The sequence below is a fragment of the Convolutriloba macropyga genome, chromosome 5, assembly GCF_964194025.1.
Source record: "Convolutriloba macropyga chromosome 5, txConMacr16.3, whole genome shotgun sequence".
Classification (NCBI taxonomy): Eukaryota; Metazoa; Xenacoelomorpha; order Acoela; family Convolutidae; genus Convolutriloba; species Convolutriloba macropyga.
In genome coordinates, this window is record NC_134472.1 from 73281246 (window position 1) to 73291301 (window position 10056).

General features: G+C 36.8%; 1 protein-coding gene across 4 annotated transcripts; it reads left to right on the forward strand.

Annotated features, from left to right (window-relative positions):
* The first annotated feature begins 600 nt into the window (after positions 1-600).
* Positions 601-9369, forward strand: LOC142339628 (uncharacterized). 4 transcript variants are annotated; one of them, XR_012759023.1, is made up of 6 exons: positions 601-1179; positions 1792-1942; positions 2683-2821; positions 5293-6130; positions 7968-8313; positions 8766-9369. XR_012759023.1 is itself a non-coding variant. In XM_075389809.1 (6 exons), the coding sequence occupies exons 1-6, from the start codon at positions 880-882 to the stop codon at positions 8806-8808; spliced, it is 1626 nt and encodes a 541-aa protein (XP_075245924.1). In that variant the 5' UTR covers positions 601-879; the 3' UTR covers positions 8809-9369. The 4 variants fall into 4 exon arrangements, 2 of the variants coding, with proteins under 2 accessions (XP_075245924.1, XP_075245925.1); XR_012759022.1 differs by having other exon boundaries at positions 7968-8308; XM_075389809.1 differs by having other exon boundaries at positions 7968-8122.
* The last annotated feature ends 687 nt before the right edge of the window (positions 9370-10056 follow it).

Genomic DNA, 10056 nt, shown 5'->3' on the forward strand with positions numbered 1-10056 from the left:
AGCAATTATTGTAAACGTGGAGAATTTTTATGGTAAGTTTTTGCTCGACCGTTTTAAGTTTTCTGGTTACTTTTACGCCCTTGACTTTTTCGTCTTACGTGATCATATTTGTTTTTCATTCACAAGTGTCAACAACTGAACTCAAGTGGCGGAAGTTCACGACTAAAAGTCAAATGAAAAGTGCGCCAAATTTTTTTTACTTAAAATTTTTAGTGGTATCTAATAGCCTCTAAAATGTCGTTCGAAGCCCCCTCCCCCCTTACTGAATTTAGTAACCCCCACCGACTGAAGCAGCCTGTTATACATTCGAGCTCCCACTAGAGCATTCGAGAGCAACTCTTCCGACGTTGGTCTGTTTTGTTTTCTGTAACTAATCTGAACAAATCCGCTGATCAATTTAACAATTAGTCCTTCTTTTTTAAATCATTATTTTATGATTTAGCCCTTTTCGTCGCCAATCTTTTTGTTTTCAGCTACTATTGTTTCAACGAGCTGCCGTGCGAAATTTTTCGGATGACAAATGGGGTGTGTTGGGGGACATTTATGTCTTGTGCTTACTACCTGCTAATTTGTTGACAGTTTTTCTTTTTCGTTATAGATAAGTTTATGCCAAGCAGACAATGGTGCTATCAGCAGAACAGATATTTGCCTAATGAAGTGCGAAAGCACATCAAAGTAAAGGCTTCTATGTCTGTTTGTAGATTGTAAATTCGATTGTGCATATGTCGGTAACTTCTATCTTGGTAACTTCTATCTTGCTATTCGGGCCTCGTTTCTGTGGATATTTCTATCTGTCTCTGACCACTGTATTATCTAATACTTTTGCAGACAAAAAACTTTTTTGTTTTGAGTCTCTCTTCAACATATTATTGCGTAACGATGGATCTTAACTTGGAATTGATCAATTGGGACATGATCGGTGTGAACAAACAACAGTTCAACGGTTGTTACGTCAATTTCAAAGGGGCGCGAGTCCTTCTCTTTGCCGACTGCATTGCCAACGATTTGGACTATGACGAAGATGTGGATGTCATTGGGCTACCTGGAGCACGCCCTGAAGATTTCTACCAAGTGTTGAAGTTGGTACTGAAGGAGAACTCGTATGAGATAGTAGCTGTGCTGATTGGAGCAAACTGTTTCTCAGAATACGAAGGGAGAGCCTCAATCAATCCAATAACAGTAAGTTTCCTGCTTTATTTTTCTCTTACCGAGTTTTATTTGTCTCTGCTGACATTGTCTTTTAAGGTCCATATCTTGTGCAGTTGCAGAGCGATTTGGTTTTTTGAGCAGTTGTTTGTGCTGTTTGCAAATACTTTTTTAGCTAGTGTTACCTGATATCTATAGTTGATTTGAGCACATTCTGTTTCCCGGTTTGGAGCTGATGCGTATTAGTGCTAATAATTATTAATTGTGCTCTTGAACGAAGTTCATAGCAATTATTGTAAATGTGTGTCTTTTTTATGCAAAATTTTTGCTTGACCTTTTGACCTTTCGAGTGGCTTTTACGCCCTTGACTTTTTGCGTTTCGCGTGATCTAAAATTCTCTCTCAATCACAATTTCAAGCAGCTGAACTCAATTGGCGGAAACTTAATACTAAAAGTCACATGAAAAGTGCGCCGAAAGTGGTACCATTTTTCACTTTAAATCTTACTAGTGGCATATGTTAAACTTTAATGTGGTTATTTGAAGCCCACTGTTGCAACTTCTTAGTCTCATTTAGAGCTCCCACTAGTCGTTCGAGAGCAATTCTTCCGATGTATAGTCGGTTATGTTTATTTCATCATATTTAGGCTGTGGCTGATGTCAGTTCTCTTTGTCAGACAATTCGCTCTACATTGCAACTGCCAGTCTACGTCTTTGGAATCCCAACCAACTTCCTAGGCGACGACAAATACTATGCCAAGAGCAAGCAGTTCAACCAGTACATGAAGCAAAATAGATGTATGTGACTTTTACGCCCTTGACTTTTTGCGTTTCGCGTGATTTAAAATTCGCTCATTCATATTTTCAAGCAGCTGAGCTCAAGTGGTGACAGTTCACCACTAAAAATTAAATGAAAAATGCGCCGAAAATGGTATTATTTTTTTCACTTCAATTTTTATTAGTCATTATAGTGTTTTATTATAACCTAATGACGTTTGAAGCCCCCATAGTGATTTGTAGTTACACCCCGATCTGTTTTTTATGATCTGTTCACACATTTTCATGATTTTTGAAATCAAATTGAAGCGATGGTTTGGTCAAGCCGAAACAGGAAGTGGAGCGAGAAAGCAGGAGGTTTTGTGGCGTGATTTCTTTTGCTCTGATTTCAAAATAGATTAAGAAAACGGTGTTTGAACTCAAATTCTCGCTAGGGTTTTTTGTTCACATGCAGCTTTTTGACATTGATTTTTACTGTTTTCTGATTTTTTGGATCTGATTTTTTATCCGAGTTGTATCAATGGTTTTCCTAAACCATTTTAGGTCTTTTTTTTTGTTTAGTCAACAAAATTCATTATTGTTTGAGGACCTGCCCTTCTACGCTTTTGTTATTTCATCGTCAAGATTTTTGTTACGATCATAATAACGTCACAATCGCTTCAGTGGAATTTTCAAGTATGTATCTTAGGTGGAATTTCAATATCAACAAGTATTTAGATGGAACCCTCTTTCGTGATTCTTTTCATACTGAGTTGTTTTAGGTTCAAGTTTCACCTTTATTCCAACTTCGGATCGCTTCTCCTGCAGGAGTGCAGCTGATACAAAGTACCCATGGGTACATCTTCACAACATGGGCGTGATAGGAATCGCCCGGTCCATACGCAAATTGCTCCTCCCGCTGTTAGTTATTATTTTGGGTTAAGGAGCTAAATCTTCTATATATTAATCGCGTGAACACATAATGCGGCATGTTTTAGAGGCATCACTGAGCAGCAAGTTTTAACAGTACTACCGAAGAGCACAGTTAAGCGATTGCTTAACTGGGGTTAATGACAGAAAAAGTGTCCTTTAAGGTCATTGACCGATTAAAGTTTCCTAAAGGTCATTGTCCGAAAATTGTTTAAAAAGGTCATCGACCCAAAAGTTGCCAGAAGGTCACTGATCCAAAATGTTGCTAAGAGGTCGTGTCATCCACCGAAAAATGCTTGAAGCACTTTCTACCAAAATTGCGAAAAAGCCTGTCGGCGAATTTTGTTTGTTAAAAAAAGACAATAATCGTTGTTTCAATAACAATAATAATAATGTCGGAAAAATCATTGGCCGATTAGTTGTTCAGAAACATGTCTGTGACCAAAAACTTCTTCAGAAAACAGTCTGTGACCGAAAAGCTTCTGATACTGAAAAGGTAAATGATCGAAATTGTGTCAAGAGGGTTTATGACAAAAATAAACTTCGTTTTTCATTATTCATTGTCAAAAAATTGTTGTTGATGAAAAAGGTTGTCTTGAAAACTTGTGAAGGAAAAGTCGCTCACCGAAAACGTCAAGGATTAACAGTTGGATGATGGAAATTTGTTTTGTCAAATTATCATTGTACGAAAGTTTTTTTGATACAGAAGAATTCAGCGAACAAAAACTGTGTAGTGTAAAAATCCCATAAGGTGCCGATGCAAAAACCAAAGGTGCCAAAAAAATATACATGACAAAACTGAGAACTTGAAATAAATACACAAATTTTTTAGCGCTCAGTAGAGGGCTTTTTCATATTAAGCGTTGTTACTAATAAATTATTGCTTGCAAAACATGATAGGTATATAGTTTTCGTTCTGTAATTTGTTCCAGGAAAATTTTGTTGGTGGCATCAGCCAGCCTTTTAACTCAGGTCTGTGTTTGTTGAAATCGTAAAAGCATTCGCAAAAGCTTGCCAACGATTCTTTTTTATCAGCTTATTCCTCTTTTTGGGTACATCCATCGTGTATTCATTGGCACATTCATCCTTTTTCTGAGAACCGGAATTCATTGCCTCACCCAAGATCTGTTTTTCTTCTCTTTTGAACTGCGGTATCTCTCCCTCTCTTCTGTCTCTTTCTCTATCTTTCTTTTTTCTGTTGTACTATCTCTCTCATGACTTCGGCTTCTTTCTTTTTGCTGTCCCATTTTCCTTCATTCTATCGCTTTCGTTTTTTCTTGCGTTCTCTCTCGCTCACCTTCCTTTTTTTCTCCATTCTGTCTTTCTCTCTCTCTCACCTTCCTTTTTTCTCCTTTCTGTCTTTCTCTCTTTTTTTTCTTTTCTCGGTTGTTTACTAACTTCTAATTTACTCTTTTTTGTTTGTCTGTTTTTGACTCAATTTTTTGTTTCCAATCGTTTTTCTTACGGTGGGTTCCTGACGTTCTGATGGTTTTTGTTGCATTGTGTTCTTTCTGCTTTTTCCTCTCTCATCAATTTCTATTTTTCCTAATCCTTATATCGTTAATTCGCCTTTTGTTTGCTTTTCGCTCACGTTGGCTTTCTCCCATACTTGTTTTTTCTGTTTTCCTCTGCTTTCAACCTTCTTTTGTTCTGTCTGTTGGGTTTTTGTCCGTATTTTTAAATCGATTTGCTCTACGACTCAATATATATTTCTGCTTTTATCGATCTCTTTCTCTCCTTCTTTATACCTCATTCTATCTGTTTTGATTTTTAATGCTCTGTGAAAAGATCTACTACTCTTAACTCGCATAAAACCTTTCTTTGACATATTTGGCTCTCTTCAATTTTTTTTTGGTGTGTCCAAAAAAAATTCATTGAAACGATCGCATGTTCACCAGTTATCACGAAAAAAATTTCAATGATAATATGAATTGTGAAAGTTTCAAGATAAGATGCCTTCAGATAGACTTTACGGACTTGCTAGTGCAAATTATTATTGCGGCATCATTCACATTTTTGCGACCCGTTTGCTCAGGAAGTTTTTTTTCAGAATTACTAAGTTTTCCTGAAAAATAATTGAACATTTGGGACTTGCGTTATAATCAACATAAATGCATGCTTTTAGTCTTATAGGTTGAGTCATGAAGCATGTCGGTGCGATACAATTAAATCTCCAATTAGTTTTTTCGATGAAAAAGTTTAAACTTCTTAAATTGTAAATTGATGAGTGAACTGTGTTTTTGTGCATGAGAGTGAATGCTGTATTGTGTGTGAATCATTTGAATCATTTGCGTCCTTACACACGGCCTAACATTTTGGGATGTACCATGTAGTTGACGATAAGGCTAATTTTTAATGCTGCAATAACTATCATTTTGGCACGACGAGGCCGAAAATGTGATCAAAATGTTTAGTGAATTCAAAGTCTTCGAGTTTATATTTTTGGATTGACCTTTTTTCAGTGATTCATCCGCAGTTAAAGGTTGTTTGGCTCCCGCTGATCTTGAAACTGATGATTGCCCTGTTTGGCTAGATGATGATGAAGTAGGAGAATTGGAACAAGAATCAACAAATATTGATATGCAGGTAACGAATGAAGATTTCACAAAACAGCATTATCCCGAATCGGAAGAAGAACCACAACAGCACAAAGATTCAAGCAAGGTCTGCAATGTTTCTAAGGATGTAAAGACAAGCGCATCATTCGAAAGAGTTGTAAACGGCAATTCGATTCTGACTTCGCCGATTTCTAATAATGAAAACATGAGTGATTCAGCCTATCATGATTGCATGGAACCCATCGTAAAAATGCGACTTGAATCAGCAAGTCAGAGTACTCAAGTGCTAGCCGAAAATCTGCTAAGGACGACCGACAAGTTTTCAAACCCTAATAATGATGTACCGTTAATCAGACATCCTTTCTCAGCAGCATGCCAAAAGAATTCTTTGCCTTTTGGAGTCAAGACAACGGAAAATAACAGCATCAACTTTCATAAAAACAATGGCTTTAATACATTAGAGCGGCGGGGTTCGCCGATTAAATCAGCGAAATCATTCACTCAGGGAGGTCAGATAAAATCAGGATTGCACAGTCATTGTCCTCCGACAATCAAGGAGGGATCGCGTGTTTGCAGCACATTAGATGGAGAATACTTGATTGTCAAAAAAGTTCTTGGAGATGGGTTGTGTCGCTGTGAGTCACAGCGTACTGGAATATTTAGTCTGCGTCGCTACAGTCAGCTGAATGTTGTTCACAATGAACGAAGAAAGGCAACAACACCTCGGAATTCTTATAACGAGGTATGATCTTCTGTCACCTCAGTTAATTTTGTGAAATGTTATTCTCATTGTTCTGTAATAGCTGAGTAGCTTCTGCATTAAGAAGTTCGTATGACATCAAGATTTTGCTATTTCATTACATGGTGTCACACGAACGAGAGCCTTGTAATGGGCTGTGAGTGGTAGCTATCAATAACCCATCTGTCAATTGCTGCCAGAATTGGATAACTCAATTTGTTTGCTCTATGAAAAAAATTGTTAAAACGACTTGTGGTATAAAATAAAATAATTGTGGTTCCTGCGTAATCGCAGCGGAACAGCATTAGGCCACAGCGGCCTGGTCTCAGCTGCCCTTTCTCTTATTATTCCCCACATTTCAGACTGCTCTTTTTATGAGCAGAATTGCTCTTTTTTGGTGACGATGGCCACTTTTTTTGCGTCTGAGACTTTCACGTTGTACCATCAAGGCAGCCAACATTGGTCAGGCTATGGTCAACCTGAAGCTATGGTTAAGTAAGAGCTCATCCTCACACAGGCAGCTTCACGGAGGCAGGGGATTGAACTCTCAATCATTAGCGTGCGAAGCACACACCTTACCTCTCGGCTATCACGCCACTATTGGGTAGCGTCAAACTATTGACAACGTTTTTCAAAACAATGTGGCAAGAAAACGATTACCTATAATATCATAAGAATAATCTTGGGGAGTCAGTTGAAATGAATGGTGCAATTTGACTGGATTTGAAATGTTAACATCATTCAACGCAAATTTTACGTAAGCGTGCAATAATGGCTGAGTTCTTCAGGTTTTTTCTTCAGGTTTTATAAGAGATTGCACGTATTGCGTTTGAAGTTAGAAAGATTGAAGTTTAGGATTGAAATATTTGCGTTTTTGGCCTTATTTGATTCTTTTTAATTGCTCTCAAACGAAGTTTGTAGCAATTATATTAGTCCTGTTGGTCTTTTTTTATGCGATTTTTCGCTTGACCAATTTTTGGTCTGACGCTTTTGACTTTTCGTCCTCAAAAACGGGATAAACAGGTAGCGCCCAGTGGGCATTAGGTGCTCTTAGAGCCTTTCAGGTCTGTTTCAGCTCAAACTGTCTTGGAGACTTATACTTATACTTATGGTGTGAGGGGCGGTTCTTAGAGGTTGACACCCCCCCCTTTGTTGACCCCCCACCCCCACTATTGGCTCCACCCCCCCCCCCACCGCGCTTTTGAGATTATAGAGGACATCGAGCAGCTGTTACTGCGACAGAGTTTTGCTGAATTAGTTGACAAACAAGTTATTTCGGCTTATGTTTTGCCTTTTTTGGTGTATGTTCTTATTTTCGCTTGTGGGTTCCTATTTTGGCATATGTGCCACTTTTACGTCGGAGTTTTATTGTTCAATATCGTTTTCTTCCTTTGGTGGAGTTTTGTCGAAGGAAACTGGAGATGAAGGTACCGTGGTATCATAGTCCGTTTTTAGAAAAAAGACAGTTTGTTTGAGACTTGATGATATTTGAATTGACATCCGGTTCCAGGTCCTGTTTTTGTTCTATCATCATTACATATATAATCATTTTGGTTTGTTTCATACGGCTTTCTTGCGGATGACTCCTGAAGTCTCGCGCGAGCCATTTTGTTTGTTTTCTATTTAGGTATTTTATAAGTTCGATCAAATTCGAATTGTATTTTTATGACAAAGCTATAAGTGAAACCCACAGAGTTGAAAAAATCGTTCAACAGAGTTGTCAAAATGATGTTCAACACGTAAATGTTGAATCGAACCGATAATTTGCTTTTTCCATCGGAGAGGCTTACTTTTTTTTAGTTTCTGATCAGAAACAAATTTGATTCAGTTATGTTTTTAGCCATCTGAGGGAAAACTCAATTCAGCGATCGGAAGTCCGCAACAGCGGAAACCGAATCAGCAGCAGCGATATGATCCCGGTCGTGCCAGAGATAAACACCTGCAGAAAGACAGTAGATCTGCTTTTGGGGAACTGAGACGCAAACTGGATCTGAGGTAGAGGAACTTACCAACGAAATTCAGGACACTTTTGCGGATGTCTTAATATATGGCTATATTGTCTACAAAGCAAAATTACGATTTAATATTTGCGCAAAATTACGAATTGCTATTTAAAGCAGTCTCGTTTCGTTATCGTGACATGTTGTTATTCGTGTGAGCAAGGTGCATGTTTCATCGCAGGTAACGTGAGTGGCTTTGAATGTATTGATATCATTTGCTAATCGCATTCAAGTTTTTCATTAACAGTGAGGGTTTTAAATGAGATCGAGCGTGATCAAAATCTTATCTTTGGGTGATGATTTAATGGCTCTGTGTAAATAACTGTAAAATTGAGCTGTATAGAGAACTAAAACAAACAGATCATGTTGCAAATTAATCTCACCCAAATTCAATTTTTGACGTTTTTGTCGAGTCGAGCAATAAGCTTTTTAGATATCATGTCATAGCATTTAACTAACTGATTATGAAATCAATCCTTCAGTGGTTTTTCCTCCAAAAAATTGTATTATAATAGGCCCTTGTATTGAAAATGTGGAGTTTAATAGTTGTGTTATTTGTAATATTAGGTCCGATTTTTATTTAAATGCTGGTCACTTTTAGTAAAACGAAAAAACCAAAAAATCATGTCTTTTTTTAGCGTGAGAGATCGACATACACCTTCTTCGAGCAGTTGTGGATAGGCGGAGACCAGTTTGTCATCTTCTCTTCTAAAGCTTTCTAATCAATTTAGAGCATTGGAGACAATCTATCTTCAAAGTATACTACTTTTGAATTTTCCTACTGACTGAAACTCATAGATAGATTAATTCAGTAGCTTTCAGTCCTTTTTATAGCTAATACAAGGTAAATATATATATACAGTTGTTAACAAATTTAAACTTTTATATTAAATTATATTTTTCCCGGAAATTGTTTATATTCTCGTACTTTGAAAAAAATGTTGCGACAATTGTTGTCATATAATCATTGTGTTATTTTGAACTCTTCTATAATATCTATGAATTTTTAACTGTTCTGCTGTGGAAAAACTCAGTGTCAAACTTCTTCTAAAGTGCTTATTTAGATCGTATTTTGTATAACAGTTTACAACTTGTTTTTTCTATTTCTTCCCCTTATTTCATCTCCCATGGTTAATAATTGCAGTAACTGAAATCAGGAATATTTAGCAGTTCAATATTAGTCAGTTGTTAACATAGCTCTGATTTTTATACTCCGTTACAATTAACTTTTTCGCATCTCAATCTTTTGACCAATTTTTTCAATTAATTTTCAAAGTGAATTGCTCGTGTAAATCTGCGAAAATGTAATTATTCCGAATTTTTGGTTTTTTTGAGAGCTGAAGAAATTGGAGCTCAAGGCCTTATTTTAACAAACACATACACTTGCAAAAATTGATAAGAATTTGATGATCAAGTTCAAGGCACTAGATGAGGCGCTAATATGGTGAGGACAAGTTCAAGGCACTATTTTGGAGTCAATGTCAATGTTAAATGCATATCATGTATCAGTTAAGAATAATAACCTTTATTTTTTTTTTCAGTTTTTGTGGAAAATATTTTTACTGCATGATGAGAGTAGCTATATTGCAATGATCCGGGTATGGTGATCTATTTTATATCGACGATTTCTCTTCACACAAAAAAGTAAGGTTGAATGCCGCATATGAAACAGAAACAAGGTGGAAGGGTCAATTTGGTGATCAAAATTTAAAAACAGTAGTTTTGAAGTGGTTTTGGTTCGAACAATGTTCTCACCGAAGGAGAAAGCTAGCTTGAAAAGTTCACGTCCTGTGGCAAGACAGAATTAATTTGAAGACTAAAAGATGAAAAATTTGATATAAAATAGACAAATTAGCAGTTAGAGGCAAATTCATAATTCTCTAATTCATTGAATTTTTTTTCCTTTTTGTTTTGAGTGCAAGTTGACAA